The 20,163-nt window shown below is 39.1% G+C and overlaps 1 protein-coding gene across 3 annotated transcripts in view; it reads left to right on the top strand.

The window, feature by feature from the left end:
- The window catches only part of LOC111161034 (Yip1 domain family member 6), a 72,027-nt gene that overhangs the window by 9,184 nt on the left and 42,680 nt on the right, over nt 1-20,163 (top strand). For all 3 annotated transcript variants that reach the window (XR_002641521.1, XM_022524485.1, XM_022524484.1), the window contains exons 2-3: nt 10,205-10,333; nt 11,624-11,702. Coding sequence is in view for 2 of the 3 variants with exons in the window: in XM_022524485.1 (XP_022380193.1) it covers nt 10,205-10,333; nt 11,624-11,702 (208 nt within the window). In the remaining variant the exon portion in view is untranslated. The remainder of the gene's footprint in view (nt 1-10,204; nt 10,334-11,623; nt 11,703-20,163) is intronic.

Here is a 20,163-nt window from a genome sequence, read left to right as displayed (position 1 = left end):
CCAGTGTTTTACCTAATATTCCTGTTCTATTCTTTCTTTTTTTTTTAAGATTTTATTTATTTATTTGACAGACAGAGATCACAATTAGGCAGAGAGGCAGGCAGAGAGAGGAGAGGATGCAGGCTCCCCGCCAAGCAGAGAGCCTGATGTGGGGCTCGATCCCAGGACCCTGGGATCATGACCCGAGCTGAAGGCAGAGGCTTTAACCCACTGAGCCACCCAGGCGCCCCTATTCTAAGCTTTCTATATTTTCCCTTTGCCCTTGCATAAGATAGTGGTTCTTCCTCCAACCTCTAGCCCCTCCCCCAGCAGTAGACTGCTGTTTGTTTTGATTCCCTACTTATTAGCCTGGGAGGGGGGATTCCTTGCTGTCTTGGTCCAGCCTTTGTCTTAGGCAGTCCCTGTATCCCTGTGTCTCTTGAGTGGGACTTTGTCGGTGATTCTGTTTCTCCCCCAGTCAAAGGAGACTGTAGTGGTCTGGCCTCAGGCTGTTTTCCTATCCCTCCCCCAGGAGTAGAGAGATTTGTCTTTTCTCTTTCCCCAGTCCCAGTGGGTCTTCACCTGTTCCCTGGAGACAGCAGAGTTCCCCCAGTTGCTCTAAGGCTCTTGTTCTGTAGGGGAGAAGGGTCCAAGCAGGGTTCTTTGCTTTTCTCAGAATTGGCAGCTGCTCCCATCACCAAAACCTAGACCTAGTGGAAGTCTGTGGAGAGGACTCTGCAGGTGGGTGTGAAACTCCCTTGTGTCTGATACTTCCAGGGCCTCTGTGCTCTTGTACAAGTCCATGCTTGGCCTTTAGCAGTTCATTTTAACTTTTAGCAGAATTCTTAAACATCTGTGTGGTGCCCGGTGTCATTCTCTGTGTTGTGCTACAGTGTGCAAAGTAGTGCCCATGTCCTATGTTTTCCTGGAAGCACCTTTTTTTTTAATTTAAATTTTTTTAATTTTTTTTAAAAACATATAATGTATTATTAGCCCCAGGGGTACAGGTCAGTCAGTCGCCAGGTTTACACACTTCACAGCACTCACCATATCACATACATACTCTCCCCAATGTCCATAACCCCACCACCCTCTCCCTACCTCCCTCCTCCCGGCCACCCTCAGTTTGTTTTGTGACATTAAGAGTCTCTTATGGTTTGTCTCCCTCCCAATCCCATCTTGTTTCACTTATTCTTTTCCTACCCCCCAGACCCCCCCATGTTGCATCTCCACTTCCTCATATCAGGGAGATCATATGATAGTTGTCTTTGTCCGATTGACTTATTTTGCTAAACATAATACCCTCTAGTTCCATCCACGTCATCGCAAATGGCAAGATTTCAGTTCTTTTGATGACTGCATAGTATTCCACTGTATATATATATACAACATCTTCTTTATCCATTCATCTGTTGATGGACATCTCAGTACTTTCCATAGTTTGGTTATTGTGAACATTGCTGCTATAAACATTCGGGTGCACGGGACCCTTCGGATCACTACATTTGTACCTTTAGGGTAAATACCCAGTAGTGCAATTGCTGGGTCATAAGGTAGCTCTATTTTCAACTTTTTGAGGAACCTCCATGCTGTTTTCCAGAGTGGTTGCACCAGCTTGCATTCCCACCAACAGTGTAGGAGGGTACTCCTTCCTCTGCATCCTCACCAGCATCTGTCATTTCCTGACTTGTTAATTTTAGCCATTCTGACTGGCGTGAGGTGATATCTCATTGTGGTTTTGTTTTGTATTTCCCTGATGCCAAGTGATATGGAGCACTTTTTGGTGTCTGTTGGCCATCTGGATGTCTTCTTTGCAGAAATGTCTGTTCATGTCCTCTGCCCATTTCTTTTTTTTTTTCCCAAAGATTTTATTTATTTATTTGACAGAGATCACAAGTAGGCAGAGAGGCAGGCAGAGAGAGAGAGAGAGAGGAGGAAGCAGGCTCCCTGCAGAGTACAGAGCCCGACGTGGGGCTCGATCCCAGGACGCTGGGATCATGACCTGAGCTGAAGGCAGAGGCTTTAACCCACTGAGCCACCCAGGCGCCCCCTCTGCCCATTTCTTGATTGGATTATTTGTTCTTTGGGTGTTGAGTTTGACAAGTTCTTTATAGATTTTTGGTAGCATATCAGATAAAGATAGCCCTTTATCTGATATGTCATTTGCAAATGTCTTCTCCCATTCTGTCAGTTGTCTTTTGGTTTTGTTGACTGTTTCCTTTGCTGTGTGCAAAACCTTTTGATCTTGATGAAGTCCCAAGAATTCATCTTTCCCCTTGCTTCCCTTGCCTTTGGCAATGTCTCTAGGATGAAGTTGCTGCGGCTGAGGTCGAAGAGGTTGCTGCCTGTGCTCTCCTCAAGGATTTTGATGGATTCCTTTTTCACATTGAGGTCCTTCATCTATTTTGAGTCTGTTTTTGTGTGTGGTGTAAGGAAGTGGTCCAATTTCATTTTTCTGCATGTGGCTGTCCAATTTTCCCAACACCATTGGTTGAAGAGACTGTCTCTTTTCCATTGGACATTCTTTCCTGCTTCGTCGAAGATTAGTTGACCATAGAGTTGAGGGTCTATTTCTGGGCTCTCTATTCTGTTCCATTGATCTATGTGTCTGTTTTTGTGCCAGTACCATGCTTTCTTGATGATGACAGCTTTGTAATAGAGCTTGAAGTCCGGAATTGTGATGCCACCAACTTTGGCTTTCTTTTTCAATATTCCTTTGGCTATTTGGGGTGTTTTCTGGTTCCATATAAATTTTAGGATTATTTGTTCCATTTCTTTGAAAAAATTGATGGTATTTTGATAGGGATTGCATTGAATGTGTAGATTGCTTTAGGTAGCATAAACATTGTCACAACATTTGTTCTTCCAATCCATGAGCATGGAACGTTTTTCCATCTCTTTGTGTCTTCCTCAATTTCTTTCATGAGTACACTATAGTATTCTGAGTACAGATTCTTTGCCTCTTTGGTTAGGTTTATTCCTAGGTATCTTATGGTTTTGGGTGCAGTTGTAAATGGGATTGACTCCTTAATTTCTCTTTCTTCTGTCTTGCTGTTGGTGTATAGAAATGCAACTGATTTCTGTGCATTGATTTTATATCCTGACACTTTACTGAATTCCTGTATGAGTTCAGGCGGTTTTGGAGTGGAGTCTTTTGGGTTTTCCACAGAAAGTATCATATCACCTGTGAAGAGTGATAATTTGACTTCTTCTTTGCCAATTCAGATGCCTTTAATTTCTTTTTGTTGTCTGATTGCTGAAGCTAGGACTAGGATTTCTAGTACTATGTTGAATAACATTTGTGATACTGGACATCCCTGCCATGTTCCTGACCTTAGGGGAAAAGCTCTGTTTTCCCCTATTGAGAATGATATTTGCGGTGGGTTTTTCATAGATGGCTTGATAATAATAAGGTATGTGCCCTCTATCCCTACACCTTGAAGAGTTTTGATCAGGAAGGGATGCTGTACTTTGTCAAATGCTTCTTCAGCATCTATGGAGAGTATCATATGGTTCTTGTTCTTTCTTTTATTAATGTATTGTATCACAATGATTGACTTGTGGCTGTTGAACCAGCCTTGCAGCCCTGGAATAAATCCCACTTGGTCGTGGTGAATAATCCTTTGAATGTACTGTTGGATCCTATTGGCTAGTATTTTGGTGAGAATTTTCGCATCTGTGTTCATCAAGGATATTGGTCTATAATTCTCTTTTTTGATGGGATCCTTGTCTGGTTTTGGGATCAAGGTGATGCTGGCCTAATAAAATGAGTTTGGAAGTTTTCCTTCCATTTTTATTTTTTGGAACAGTTTCAGGATAATAGGAATTAATTCTTCTTTAAATGGTTGGTAGCATTCCCCTGGAAGCCGTCTGGCCCTGGGCTTTTGTTTGTTTGGAGATTTTTGATGACTGTTTCAATCTCCTTACTGGTTATGGGTCTGTTCAGGTTTTCTATTTCTTGCTGGTTCATTCGTCGTAGTTTATACGTCTCTAGGAATGCATCCATTTCTTCCAGATTGTCAAATTTGCTGGTGTATAGTTGCTCATAATATGTTCTTATAATTGTTTGTATTTCTTTGGTGTTGGTTGTGATCTCTCCTCTTTTGTTCATGATTTTATTTATTTGGGTCCTTTCTCTTCTCTTTTTGATAAGTCTGACCAGGGGTTTATCAATCTTATTAATTCTTTCAAAGAACCAGCTCCTAGTTTCGTTGACGTATTCTGTTGTGTTTTTTTGGTTTCTATTTCATTGATTTCTGCTCTTATCTTTATTATTTCTCTTCTCCTGCTGGGTTTAGGCTTTATTTGTTGTTATTTCTCCAGCTCCATTAGGTGTAGGGTTAGGTTGTGTATTTGAGACCTTTCTTGTTTCTTGAGAAAGGTTTGTATCGCTATATATTTTCCTCTCAGGACTGTCTTTGCTGTGTCCCACAGATTTCGAACTGTTGTGTTTTCATTATCATTTGTTTCCATGAATTTTTTCAATTCTTCTTTGATTTCCTGATTGAACCTTCCATTCTTTAGAAGGATGCTGTTCAGTCTCCGTCTATTTGGGTTCTTTCCAAATTTCCTCTTGTGATTGAATTCTAGCTTCAGAGCATTGTGGTCTGAAAATATTCAGGGAATGATCCCAATCTTTTGATACCAGTTGAGACCTGATTTGTGACCCAGGATGTGATCTATTCTGCAGAATATTCCATGTGCACTAGAGAAGAATGTGTATTCTGTTCCTTTGGGATGGAATGTTCTGAAGATATCTGTGATGTCCATCTGGTCCAGTGTGTTATTTAAGGCCTTTATTTCCTTGTTGCTCTTTTGTTTGGATGATCTGTCCATTTCAGTGAGGGGATTGTTAAAGTCCCTACTATTATTGTATTATTGTCGATGTGTTTCTTTGACTTTATTAATTGGTTTATATAGTTGGCTACTCCCATGTTACAGGCATAGATATTAAAAATTGTTAGATCTTCTTGTTGGACATACCCTTTGAGTATGATATATTGTCCTTCCTCCTCTCTTATTATAGTCGTTGGCTTAAAGTCTAACTGATCTGATATAAGGATTGCCACCCCAGCTTTCTTTTGATGTCCATTAGCATGGTAAATTGTTTTCCACCCCCTCACTTTAAATCTGGAGGTGTCTTTGGGTCTAAAATGAGTTTCTTGTGGGCAGCATATTGATGGGTTTTGTTTTTTTTTATCCATTCTGGTACCCTGTGTCTTTTGATTGGGGCATTTTAGCCCATTTACATTCAAGGTAACTATTGAGAGGTATGAATTTATTGCCATTGTATTGCCTGTAATGTGACTGTTACTATATATTGTCTCTGTTCCTTTCTGATCTATTACTTCTAGGCTCTCTCTTTGCTTAGAGGCCCCCTTTCAATATTTCCTGTAGAGCTGGTTTGGTGTTTGCAAATTCTTTCAGTTTTTGTTTGTCCTGGAAGCTTTTTATCTCTCCTTCTATTTTCAATTGTAGCCTAGCTGGATATAGTATTCTTGGCTCCATGTTTTTCTCATTTAGTGCTCTGAATATATCATGCCATTTCTTTCTGGCCTGCCAGGTCTCTGTGGATAAGTCCTCTGCCAATCTAAATTTTTACCATTGTATGTTACAGACTTCTTGTCCCAGGCTGCTTTTAGGATTTTCTCTTCGTCGCTAAGACTTGTAAATTTTACTATTAGATGACGGGATGTGGACCTATTCTTATTGATTTTGAGGGGTGTTCTCTGCATCTCCTGGATTTTGATGATTGTTCCCTTTGCCATATTAGGGAAATTCTCAACAATAATTCTCTCCAATATACCTTCTGCTCCCCTCTCTCTTCTTCTTCTGGAATCCCAATTATTCTAATGTTGTTTCGTCTTATGGTATCACTTTTCTCTTGAATTCTTCCCTCGTGGTTCAGTAGTTGTTTGTCTCTCTTTTGCTCAGCTTCTTTATTCTCTATCATTTGGTCTTCTATATCACTAATTCTTTCTTCTGCCTCATTTCTCCTAGCAGTAAGAGCCTTCATTTTTTAATTGCACCTCATTAATAGCTTTTTTATTTCAACTTGGTTAGATTTTAGTTCTTTTATTTCTCCAGAAAGGGCTTTTATTTCTCCAGACAGGGTTTCTCTCATATCTTCCATGCCTTTTTCGAGCCCAGCTAGAACCTTGATAATCGTCATTCTGAACTCTAGATCTGACATATTACCAATGTCCTTATTGATTAGGTCCCTAGCCATTGGTACTGCCTCTTGTTCTTTTTTTTGTGGTGAGTTTTTCCGCCTTGTCATTCTGTCCAGATAATATATGAAGGAGTAGATAAAATACTAAAAGGGTGGCAAAGACCCTGTGAAAATGTGCTTTAACCAAATCAGAAGAGACCCCAAATCGTTGGGGGGAAGAAAGGGGGGTAAAAAGTTCAGAAAAAAAATTAAAAAAAGAAAACAAATACAGAAACAATATAAAAAAGTATATATACTAGTGACTAGAACAGGGTCACTCACTTAATTTTGGGAGTATTTTGGTCTCTCAGAAGATACTATCTCTCAAAATTTTAAAAAATGAAAAATGTATATAAGGGTAAACATAATGAAGGGATGGAATATGACTATAAAGATGAAAAAAACCTTTTTTTATCTTTCTAAAAAAGGAGTTGATAAGGTAAGTAGGTTGGGAGAATAAAGAAAAAGATAGTGGAGAGAATTTGCTCAGGCTGGAGACTAGAACAAGCCCGGTGCTAGATTTAGGGTATATTTTGATCTATTAGAAGAAGTTGTACCCCAAATTTCTTAGAAGAAAAAACCCTATGTATATGCAAAAAATAAAGTTAGATAAAATGAAGGATAAAAGATGACTATAATAATGAAGGTTCAAAAAAAGATTATTTTTTTAATGAAATGTGTGGTTAAGATAAACTAGTTAAAAAAACATTAAAAGAGGAAAGGGTAACAGTTAAAAAAATTTAGCAGAAGAAAAAAAATTAACTTTGCAAGACTAAAGAATCATGGGGAGAAAGCCATGAATTCCATGCTTTGCTTTCTCCTCCTCTGGAATTCTGCTGTTCTCCTTGGTAAGTGAACTTGGTCTTGGCTGGATTTCTTGTTGATCCTCTGGGGGAGGGGCCTGTTGTAGTGATTCTTAGGTGTCTTTGCCCAAGGCTGAATTGCACTGCCCTTACCAGGGGCCAGGCTAAGTAATCTGCTCGGGTTCGCTTTCAGGAGCTTTTTTTTTTTTTTTTTTTTTTAAAGATTTTATTTATTTATTTGACAGAGAGATCATAGGCAGGCAGAGAGAAGGGGGGAAGCAGGCTCCCTGCTGAGCAGAGAGCCCGATGTGGGGCTCTATCCTAGGACTCTGAGACCATAACCTGAGCCGAAGGTAGAGGCTTTAACCCACTGAGCCACCCAGGCGCCCCTGCTTTCAAGAGCTTTTGTTTCCTGAATGCCTTCCGTAGAGTTCCAGAGAATGGGAATGAAAATGGCGGACTCCCAATCTCCGGCCCGGAGGAGCCAAGAGCTCGGGGCCCCACTCCTCAGTGCATCCTCAGAGCAAAGCGTTCAATTACTCCCGTCTCCCTGTCCTCCGGCTGCACTCCAAGCTCACCTAGCCTGTGACCAAGCATCTCTGTCCCTGGCACACAGCTCCGCCTGGAGTTTCTGAACTGCAGATCCCTGAGCTCTTCCAGGGGGGTCTCCCCGGATCTTGTGGGGACCCCACTCACAGAGCAGTGGCCTGTGCCACGGATTAGGTTCAAGATAACCCCGAGTTGAGAGCTCACTCTTCAGCTCCGTCTCTGTAGCTGACTTCCCTGCTCTAATACCTGCGAGCTCTGAGACACTTAGACATCCCCGATCCTTCTGTGACCCTGTGGGACCAGAGGCCACGCTGTCCCCGCATGGGCTTCACCCCGGTGTAGCCTCTGGAGTGATGTCCCTCATTGGAGCAGACTTTTAAAAGTCCTGATTTTGTGCTCCGTTGCTCCGCCGCTTGCCGGGAGCCGGCCCCTCCCCACTACAGTCTATCTTCCCGTTGCTTTGGATTCATTTCTCTTCCCATTCTACCTTTCAGAAAGTAGTCGATTTTCTGTTTCTAGAATTGTTGCTCTTCTTCTCTTCGATCTCCTCTTGGATTTGTAGGTGTTTGGAGTGATTTGATAAGCTATCTAGCTGATCTCCTGCTACCTGATGTCGTCTCAGCCTGCTACTTCTCCGCCATCTTGACTCCTCCTCTCTGGAAGCACCTTTCTTTCCTTAGATTTTATACAGGCTGCTTGGTTGCCCTACAACCTCAACTCTTTGATCGGTTCAAGAAAAGTTGTGATTTTGTAGTTCATCTAACTTTTTCTCATTCTGTTGGCAGGGTGGGGGGGACGGTATTCTTTCCAGCTCTCTACATCCTAATCACAAGTCAAATTACTTGAATTTAAAGCCACTTGAAATAGTTGCTCTCTGTGTGGTTGTGAATATTTAATTCATCATACCATAGGTTCATTTCTTTTATTTTTCTTTCAGTTTTAAGGACTTCTTTTAAGTTTTAATTTTGTTTCATAATTATGTGAACTATTTGTATGATTTCAAGTCATATACATGGAACAACTTGTATTTGACAAAGCCTAGCCTCTTTCCCTGTCTCCTCTACCTTATTCCTCCCTTTCCTTAATAAGAGACCTCTTTTTAAAAAAATCATATGACGTACATCACACTGCATGATTTATTTCTTACACATTTCTTACATTTAAAAGATAACATTAGGGATGCCTGGGTGGCTCAGCCTATGAAGCATCTGCCTTTGGCTCAGGTCATGATCCCAGGGTCTGGCGATCAACTCCCACATTGAGCTCCTTGCTCTGCAGGGAGTTTGCTTCTTCCTCTCCTTCTGCTCCTCATGCTCTTTCTCTGTCAAATAAATAAAATCTTAAAAATAACGTTCAGGTGTCAGAGTGTTTATTTGTATTTTCTCCTTTCTTAGGTAAATGGTAGCATATTTTACAAACTTTTCTCCACATTCCTTTTTTATTTAACACTCCATAAATAGTACTTTGAAGATACTCCCATTTCTTTTACAGCTGCATAGAACTCTGTTATGTCCATATCCCATACTTTATTCAAGTAGTCCTCTGTTGATGGGCATATGGGTTATTCTCGGGTTTTTGCTTTTATAAGTAGTGTTATAATAAGTAGCTTTGTGTATATGTGTTTTTGTGTTTTTGCCCCTTGTCTTTAGACTCCTAAAAGTAGCATTGCTTAGTCAATGGGTGATCCATGTATAAATTTGCTAGATATTGCCAGATTCATCTTCAGCAGACTGTAGTATTATTTTGCATTCCCACCAGATGTGTGTGACTACTTCACTCCCAGAGTATGTTGTCAAACTGTTGTATTTTTGCCAGTCTTAACAGGGAAAAATGTTTATTACAAGTAGCTTTAATTTGCATTTCTTATTAAAAGTGTGTTTTAGAAGTTATTTTTCATAAGTTCTTTGAGCAACTTTATTCTTCCTAAAATTTCAGTGTACTGTCTTGTACTTCATTTACCTGCAACTGCTACCCTTTAAATATTATGCCTTTTGGGCCAAAATCCATGTGAGAAGGGATTGCTTTTATTTTCTTAGGGACTTGAAGATTTCAGAGTTTTAGTTATACTAATAAAATTTGGCATTTGAACATAAGAGTTTATAAGCTTGCAATCTCATAATTCACTTTGGAAATGTTACTTGATCTGGTTTGCTAGGTAACCTGGTAGAAAGAGTAGCGATGAGAATTTATTTTGATATTTCCTTGTTCTTCCCAGTTTCCCGTTAGGCTTCACTTCACGCTCCTTTCTAGCCAGCAGAGCCCACCAGAGCCTACCACAGAGCAAAGAGCTATAGAATTGTGGCTGTGTGAAGATGCAATTGCCAAAAGGTCACTTTCAGATAGCTGTGCAATCTTGCTAGCTTGTGCCATGTGAAGGTTTCATGCTTGAAAGAAAGCAAATATTTGAGGGCAAGAAAGTGTCTATGCCATTTACTTTGTAATTTTTTCCATCATGTGCCATCTCCTTCTTTAAGTTAAAAGAAAAAACCATTTGAGAATTTTAGTTGACCACATTGTGTAATGTCTGGTAAACTAATACCTTACTTTAAAAACTGTGTAACACCCCATGAAAAGACATAGTCCCTACTCACTAGGAAATGATGTCTTTGAAAAATGCTGCAGTTGATTACAGACTTTAATTTTTTTCCCCAACTCTTCTCAGTTTGCAGGCCTTTCTGATATATCGATCTCACAAGACATCCCTGTGGAAGGAGAAATCACCATTCCTATGAGATCTCATATTCGGGAATTTGACAGCTCCACATTAAATGAATCTGTTCAGAATACCATTGTAAGTTAGCCTAGCTGAGAGAACGTCTGTTCAGTATCATGGGACTAAGTAACTATAGGACTTTTTTTGTTTGGCTCACTGATTTTCAGTACATCTTATTTATTGAAATTTAAGATTTTCCCCTAGAGAATAACTCGTACAGCCTTTTTGGAGAGCAATTTGGCTGTAATGAGTATTAAGAATCTTACAATGTTCGAATATTTTTAAGCTGGTAATTCTGCTCCACATAGGGTATATGGAATTTTAAAAAACATTTTTCAAAATACAGAAGAATATTAATATACAAAGATGTTTATTACAGCATTCCTTATAATAAGGGTAAATTGAACAACAGAAGGGATTTCAGTTAAGTAAATTATATCTATGGGATGGAATACTAAACAACTGTTAAAAATGTATTTATAAAGAACTGTTAATTACATGAAGAAATTTCTAGGTGAAAAAATTAGGACAGAATTGTCTCAACTATATTTTGACAGGTTATATTTGTATTACTGTACTCTTCCTCAAATGTCTAGATTTTTTAAAAAGTTTTATTTATTTGAAAGAGAGAGAGGAGATTGAACAGGGTGGGGGAGGGGGAGAGTGAGAAGGAGAAGCAGACTCCCTGCTGAGCAGGGAGCCCAACAGGGGGCTTGATCCCAGGACTGTAAGAGCATTACCTGAGCCACCCAGGTGCTCCTCAGCTGTCTTGATTTTTAGAAATCTTGCTTCTAGGATTCATTTACCAGTTAAATTGTGAATGTTGGAAATTAATTTGTTTTATTCTGTATAATATGGTAGTTAGGGAGCAGGCTAATTGGCCCTTAGGACTTCATCAGTTATGAACTGAAAGTCAGATGCCATGTGTTGCAGAGTAGATTTTAATAGTTACATTATTTTAGTTTCTTTAAGTAACATATTAGTACAGCTGTGTTTCTCCTTTAAAGAGCTTTAAAAATCAAAACAGAACAGGTGGATGTGGTAAAGAGTTAAATGTTGGCTTAAGGAGTTAATTAAGAAGTTAATAGAGCACTGGGTAGTATATAAGACTGATGAATCATTGACCTCTACCTCTGAAACCGATTATGCACTTTATATTAATTAATTGAATTTAAGTAAATTAAAAAAAGGAAAAAAAGTTAGTAGAAATGCATTACTTTTCTGTTTGTATAGTGAAGGTGTAAAACTGACATTATAGTTCCCAAATTCAGTGAACCTAGGAGGTTAAAATAAATTTGAGCAAATTAACTGAGGGGACTACTTCGTAACTTGGTCAGGACACTACAAGAAGTTGTTTATGTCTTTCAGATGCGTGATCTAAAAGCTGTTGGGAAAAAATTCATGCATGTTTTGTACCCAAGGAAAAGTAATACTTTGTTGAGAGATTGTAAGTATATAGTTTTTTGAGGATTTGCTGTTTTTCACTGTACCTTCTCAAATACTTTATGTGGCTACATTGCTGTGATAAGAAAACTGGCATTTTGCAGAATGAAAAATATATAAAAGAATATGCAAGTGAACATTTTGGAAGAATTTAAACATTTAGAATTGAATTTCAGAGATTGGAAGATTTTGCCTAATGTATCATCTTCATCAATAAATATAGACAGTATATCTTTTTTTGTTTGTTTTTGTTTTATTAATTATTTTTATTAAAATATAATGTATTATTTGCCCCAGGGGAACAGGTCTGTGAATCATCAGGCTTGCACACTTCACAGCACACACCAAATCACATACCCTCCCTAATGTCCATAACCCAACCACCCTCTCCATACCTCCTGCCCCCCAGCAACCCTCAGTTTGTTTCATGAGATTTAGAGTCTCTTATGTTTTGTCTCCCTCCCAATCCCATCTTGCTTTGTTTTCCCTTCCCTAACCCCAAAGCCCCCCCCCATTCTGCCTCTCAAATTCCTCATATCAGAGAGATCACGTGTTAATTGTCTTTCTCTGATTGACTTACTTCGCTCAGCATAATACCCTCTAACTCCATCCACATTGTTGCAAATGGCAAGATTTCATTTCTTTTGATGGCTGCATAGTATTCCATTGTGCATATATACCACATCTTTATCCCTTCATCTGTTGATGGATATCTAGGTTCTTTCCATAATATGGCTATTGTGGACATTGCTGCTATGAACATTCGTGTGCACATGCCCCTTCAAAATCACTACATTTGTATCTTTAGGGCAAATACCCAGTAGTGCGATTACTGGGTCATAGGGTAGCTCTATTTCTAACTTTTTGAGGAACCTCCATGCTGTTTTCCAGAGTGGTTGCACCAGCTTGCATTCCCACTAACAATATAGGAGGGTTCCCCGTTCTCCACATCCTCTCCAACATCTGTCGTTTCCTGACTTGTTAATTTTAGCCATTCTTACTGGTGTGAGGTGGTATCTCATTGTGGTTTTGATTTGTATTTCCCTGATGCTGAGTGATGGTGAGCATTTTTCCATGTGTCAGTTGGCCATCTGGATGTCTTTGCAGAAATGTCTATTCATGTCCTCTGCCCATTTCTTGATTGGATTATTTGTTCTTTGGGTGTTGAGTTTGACAAGTTCTTTATAGATTTTTGGTAGCATATCAGATAAAGATAGCCCTTTATCTGATATGTCATTTGCAAATGTCTTCTCCCATTCTGTCAGTTGTCTTTTGGTTTTGTTGACTGTTTCCTTTGCTGTGTGCAAAACCTTTTGATCTTGATGAAGTCCCAAGAATTCATCTTTCCCCTTGCTTCCCTTGCCTTTGGCAATGTCTCTAGGATGAAGTTGCTGCGGCTGAGGTCGAAGAGGTTGCTGCCTGTGCTCTCCTCAAGGATTTTGATGGATTCCTTTTTCACATTGAGGTCCTTCATCTATTTTGAGTCTGTTTTTGTGTGTGGTGTAAGGAAGTGGTCCAATTTCATTTTTCTGCATGTGGCTGTCCAATTTTCCCAACACCATTGGTTGAAGAGACTGTCTCTTTTCCATTGGACATTCTTTCCTGCTTCGTCGAAGATTAGTTGACCATAGAGTTGAGGGTCTATTTCTGGGCTCTCTATTCTGTTCCATTGATCTATGTGTCTGTTTTTGTGCCAGTACCATACTGTCTTGATGATGACAGCTTTGTAATAGAGCTTGAAGTCTGGAATTGTGATGTCACCAACTTTGGTTTTCTTTTTCAATATTCCTTTGGCTATTCGAGGTCTTTTCTGGTTCCATATAAATTTTAGGATTATTTGTTCCATTTCTTTGAAAAAATTGATGGTATTTTGATAGGGATTGCATTGAATGTGTAGATTGCTTTAGGTAGCATAAACATTGTCACAACATTTGTTCTTCCAATCCATGAGCATGGAACGTTTTTCCATCTCTTTGTGTCTTCCTCAATTTCTTTCATGAGTACACTATAGTATTCTGAGTACAGATTCTTTGCCTCTTTGGTTAGGTTTATTCCTAGGTATCTTATGGTTTTGGGTGCAGTTGTAAATGGGATTGACTCCTTAATTTCTCTTTCTTCTGTCTTGCTGTTGGTGTATAGAAATGCAACTGATTTCTGTGCATTGATTTTATATCCTGACACTTTACTGAATTCCTGTATGAGTTCAGGCGGTTTTGGAGTGGAGTCTTTTGGGTTTTCCACAGAAAGTATCATATCACCTGTGAAGAGTGATAATTTGACTTCTTCTTTGCCAATTCAGATGCCTTTAATTTCTTTTTGTTGTCTGATTGCTGAAGCTAGGACTAGGATTTCTAGTACTATGTTGAATAACATTTGTGATACTGGACATCCCTGCCATGTTCCTGACCTTAGGGGAAAAGCTCTCAGTTTTCCCCTATTGAGAATGATATTTGCGGTGGGTTTTTCATAGATGGCTTGATAATATTAAGGTATGTACCCTCTATCCCTACACCTTGAAGAGTTTTGATCAGGAAGGGATGCTGTACTTTGTCAAATGCTTCTTCAGCATCTATGGAGAGTATCATATGGTTCTTATTCTTTCTTTTTATTAATGTATTGTATCACAATGATTGACTTGTGGCTGTTGAACCAGCCTTGCAGCCCTGGAATAAATCCCACTTGGTCGTGGTGAATAATCCTTCGAGTGTACTGTTGGCTAGTATTTTGGTGAGAATTTTTGCATCTGTGTTCATCAAGGATATTGGTCTGTAATTCTCCTTTTGATGGGATCCTTGTCTGGTTTTGGGACCAAGGTGATGCTGGCCTCAAAAAATGAGTTTGGAAGTTTTCCTTCCATTCCTATTTTTAGAACAGTTTCAGGACAGTAGGTATTAATTCTTCTTTAAATGTTTGGTAGAATTCTCCTGGGAAACCATCTGGCCCTGGGCTCTTGTTTGTTGGGAGATTTTTGATGACTGCTTTAATCTCCTTACTGGTTATGGGTCTGCTCAGTTTTTCTGTTTCTTCCTGGTTCAGTTTTGGCAGTTTATACATCTCTAGGCATGCATCCATTTCTTCCAGATTGTCAAATTTGCTGGTGTATTGTTGCTCATAATATGTTCTTATAATTGTTTGTATTTCTTTGGTGTTGGTTGTGATCTCTCCTCTTTCATTCATGATTTTATTTATTTGGGTCCTTTCTCTTTTCTTTTTGTTAAGTCTGGCTGGGGTTTATCAATCTTATTAATTCTTTCAAAGAACTAGCTCCTAGTTTCGTTGATTTGTTCTACTGTTCTCTTGGTTTCTATTTCATTGATTTCTGCTCTGATCTTTATTTTTTCTCTTCTCCTGCTGGTTTAGGCTTTCTTTGCTGTTCTTTCTGCAGCTCCTTTAGGTATAGGATTAAGTTGTGTACTTGAGACTTTTCTTGTTTCTTGAGAAAGGCTTGTATCGCTATATATTTTCTTCTCCAGACTGCCTTTGCTGTGTCCCACAGATTTTGAACAGTTGTGTTTTCGTTATCATTTATTTCCATGAATTTTTTCAATTATTCTTTAATTTCCTGGTTGGACCATTCATTCCTTAGTAGAATGCTCTTTAGTCTCCATGTATTTGTGTTCTTTCCAAATTTCCTCTTGTGATTGAGTTCTAGCTTCAGAGCATTGTGGTCTGAAAATATGCAGGGAATGATCCCAATCTTTTGGTACCAGTTGAGACCTGATTTGTGACCCAGGATGTGGTCTATTCTGGAGAATGTTCCATGTGCACTGGAGAGGAATGTGTATTCTGTTGCTTTGGGATGGAATTTTCTGAATATATCTGTGATGTCCATCTGGTCCAGTGTGTCATTTAAGGCCTTTATTTCCTTGTTGATCTTTTACTTGGATGATCTGTCCATTTCAGTGAGTGGGCTGATAAAGTCCCCTACTCTTATTGTATCATTGTCTATGTGTTTCTTTGATTTTGTTATTAATTGGTTTATATAGTTGGCTACTCCCATGTTAGGGGCATAGATATTTAAAATTGTTAGATCTTCTTGTTGGACAGACACTTTGAGTATGATATAGTGTCCTTCCTTATTATAGTGTTTGACTTAAAGTCTTTAAATCTTTTTTTTAAAATCTTTAATCCTGCTTACAGGATTTTCTCTTTGTCACTAAGACTTACAAATTTTACTATTAGATGACGGGGTGTGGACCTATTTTTATTGATTTTGATGGAGGTTCTCTGCACCTCCTGGATTTTGATGCTTGTTCCCTTTCCCATACTAGGGAAATTCTCTACAGTAATTTGCTCCAATATAGCTTCTGCTCCCCCCTCTCTTTCTTCTTCTTCTGGAATCCCAATTATTCTAATATTGTTTCACTTTATGGTATCACTTATCTCTCGAATTCTCCCCTCGTGGTCCAGTAGTTGTTTGTCTCTCTTTTGCTCAGCTTCTTTATTTTTTGTCATTTGGTCTTCTATATCACTAATTCTCTCTTCTGCCTCATTCATCCTAGCAGTAGGAGCCTCCATTTTTTTATTGTACCTCATTAATAGCTTTTTTGATTTCAGTTTGGTTAGACTTTAGTTCTTTTATTTCTCCCCAGAAAGGGCTTTTATTTCTCCAGACAGGGTTTTTCTAATATCTTCCATGCCTTTTTTGAGCCCGGCTAGCACCTTGAGAATCATTGTTCTGAACTCTAGTTCTGACTTATTACCAATGTCCATATTGATTAGGTCCCTAGCCATTGGTACTGCCTCTTGTTCTTTTTTTTTTGTGTTGAGTTTTTCTGCCTTGTCATTTTATCCAGATAAGAATATATGAACAAGAGAATAAAACACTAAAAATGTGGCAGAGACCCCAGAAAAATGCATGCTAACCAAATCAGAAGAGATCCTAAAACCAGTGGGAGAAGAAAGGGGGAAAAAGATAAAAATTAAAAAATAAAAACAAATTATATATATATATATATATTAGACTGGTGAATAGAACAGAGCTACCCACTTGATTTTGGTATCTTAGAAGAAACTACCTCCCAAAATTTTAAAGAAAGAAAAAGTTATATATGTGTATATATATATATAGATATATATACACACACAGACAAATATAAGGGTAAACACAATGAAGGGATGGCATGTGACTGTAAAGATGAAAATTAAAAAAAAATTCTACAAAAGGAATTGATAAGATAAGTTGTTTGGAAAAAGAATAAAAAGAGGAAGGAATGTGCTCAGGCTGGAGACTAGAACAAAGCCATGTGCTAGATTAGGGTATATTTTGATCTATTAGAAGAAATTATATCCCAAAATTTTTTAGAATAAAGAAAAAACCTATGTGTATACGAAAAGTAAGGTTAAATACAGTGAAGGGATAAAAAATGACTATAATATTGAAGGTTTATAAAGATTGTTTTTAGAAAGCAATTGTTAAGATAAACTAGTTAAATAAACGCTAAAAGAGGAAAGAGGAGAACTTAAAAAATAGAATAAGAAAAACATAAAATTAAAAGAAATTAACTTTGTAAGAGGAAAGGATCATGGGGGAAAAGCCATGAATTCTCTGTGTTGCTTTCCCCTAGCTCTGGAGTTCCGCTGTTCTCCTTAAGCCTCCGGTGAGCTTGGTCTTGCCTGGATATTCTTGCTAATCTTCTGGGGGAAGAGCCTGTTGCAGTGATTCTCAAATGTCTTTGCCTGAGGTGGAATTGCACCTCCTTGCCAGGGACTGGGCTAAGTAATCTGCTCAGGTTTACTCTCAGTAGCTTTTGTTCCCTGAATGCTTTCCATAGAGCTCTGGAGGATGGGGATAAAAACGGTGGCCTCCCAGTCTCCGGCCTGGAGGAGCCGAGAGCTTGGGGCCCCACTCCTCAGTGTGCCCTCAGACATATGCAGTCAATCACTCCTGTCTCCCTGGTCTCCGGCCGCACTCCGAGCTCACCTGGTCTGTGACCGAGCATTTCTATCTCTGGTGCACGGGCCCTTTTGGAGTCTCCAAACCCAGCAGATTCCTGCCGCGCTGCTCCTCCCAGAGCAGGAAGGTAGTCTCCCCAGCTCTGCCACTTGTGTTGCCCTGCTTGAAGAGTAGTAGCCCGACTGTGTCTTGGATCATGGTTTAAGGTAATCTGATCTGAAAGCTCACTCTTCGGCTCTGTCTCTGTAATTGGCTTCCCCACTCCAATACCTGGCAGCTCTGTCACACTCAGACACCCTCAATCTTTCTGTGACCCCATGGGACCTGAGAGCACACTGTCCCATGAGGGCTCCACCCCCACTTAGCCTCTGGAGTGATTTCCGTCCGTGGAGCAGACTTCCAAAAATTCTGATTTTGTGCTCCACTGCTCCACTGCTTTCCAGGAGCTGGACCCTCCTCTCGCAGCCTATCTTCCCTGTCACCTCGGATTCCCTTCTCTGTACGTCCCACCTTTCAGAAATTGGTCAATTTTCTGTTCCTAGAATTGCTGCTCTTCTTCTCTTCTATCTCCTGTTGAGCTTTTAGGTGTTCGGAATGGTTTGATACCTATCTAGCTGAACTCCTGGGATCTGATGTTGTTTCAGTCTGCTACTCCTCTGCCATCTTGCCTCTCTCTATAGACGGTATATCTCTATCTGCCACTGAAAAAAAATAGTTTTGGAAGCTATAAGCACATAGGGACTTTATTCAACCTGAGCTGACAATCTCCAAGGGAAAGGCAAAATGTTTCAATATTAAATTAGAATAACAGCCAATACCCATTAAGGATTAACAAATTAATAGTATCTTTATTGACAGTTCTGTTTGCAGAACTATTACTTAGTCTGATGACTATGTTTTTTTGACCAAGAGGTCTATCAAAACAGTTTTTGCAATAAATTATGGTCTTATTTAGAATTTATTATTAAAATCATTAGACCTTTTATATTTGCTTTCATAGTACCCTTTATCAGAAAAATTGAATCAGTTGTTTGAGAATAGTGACAATGATGTTGTACATGAGTGTACCTTCTATTTGGGCAGCATTTCAGCTATAATGTAGGGATGCCAAAATATGGCACATGGATGCAGCATCAGAATCTTTCTTAACATAGTACACGGTGGGTTAGAGCTGACATGATTTGGTACTACTGGTATGTTGTGGAAAGAGCATGGACAGATCTGGGTTTGAATCATGGTTCCATTACTACCTGTGTGATCTTGAATAAGACAGTTAACTTTTCTGAGGCTCAAGTTTCTTTCTCTGTTAAAAAGGAGATAATAACATATATCTGCTGGTGAGGCTTAGAGGTAATACATATCAACCACCTCGCACAGCATGTGACATTTGATAGTTGCACCATAAATGGTAACTGTTACTCTAGTGCCATGCCCTCCTACTACACACACACATCTTTTTTAATCCTTAACAACAACCCTGTGAAGAAGGAATTATTGGTCCTGTTTTACAGATGAAGAAAATGAGTCTCAGAGAAGCTAAGAGTCTGGTCAGGATGACACAGGCAGGACTAGAACCCAGTTTTCAAGTTCATTTTCTTTCCATTCTACCACTACTATCCCAGGTGTAAGGATACCCTTTCAACTGCTGCTGTGGCTCAGTCCAAAACAAGTTTGCTTTAGTGACAATGCAGAACCAGTGTGTTATTTTGCTTATTAGTGATGATGATTAGCTATGTCATGTGTTAAAGTCCATTTCCAGACCTTGTGGGGTTAGACAGATAGGCTGGCACAAAGGGTAAGTCAGTCATGGCCCAAATTTGTACTTCTGCCCTACCCTGTTAGCATAGCCCTTGGCAAAGTGTCAAGGAAAAAAATCATGACTTAAAAAAACCCACAATGCTGTATCACTTCACACCCAGTAGGATGGCCATTATCAAAGAAACAGAAATAACAGTTATTGGTGAGGATGTGGAGAAATTAGAACCCTTTTGCATTGCTAATGGGAATGTGAAATGGTGCAGCTGCTGTGTAAAATGGCATGATGGTTCCTCAGAAAATTAAGCATAGAATTACTGTATGGTCCAGTTATTCCACTTCTAGGTATATACCCAAAAATTGAAAGCAGGAACTCAAGCAGATATTTGTACAGCCATGTTCATAGCAGCCTTATTCACAATAGCCAAATGTGAATGGATGGATAGACAAGTTGTGATATATACACCATGACATATACCATATACTAATGGACTATGACTCAGTTTTAAAAAGGAGTAAAATTCTGATCCATGCTACAACATGGATGAGCTGTGAGGACACTGCGCTAAGTAAAATAAGCCAGTCACAAAAGGACATATTTTTTTTTCACTTATAGTAGGTTCCTAGAGTAGTTGAATTGATACAAAGTAAAATGATGATTGCTGGAGGTTAAGTGGGAAATAGGGTTGGAGTTTTAGCTTGGGAAGATGAAAAAGTTCTGGAGATGGATGATACAAGGTTTGTAAAACAGTGAATGTACCCAAAGTTTGTACACTTAGAAGTGACTAAAATTGCAAATTTTGTGAGATGTATA

This window comes from Enhydra lutris, unplaced genomic scaffold, assembly GCF_002288905.1.
Source record: "Enhydra lutris kenyoni isolate GAN:26980312 unplaced genomic scaffold, ASM228890v2 scaffoldscaffold81, whole genome shotgun sequence".
Taxonomy (NCBI): Eukaryota; Metazoa; Chordata; class Mammalia; order Carnivora; family Mustelidae; genus Enhydra; species Enhydra lutris.
The sequence above is the reverse complement of the archived record's forward strand: the minus strand, read 5'-3'. Positions and strand labels throughout refer to the sequence as shown.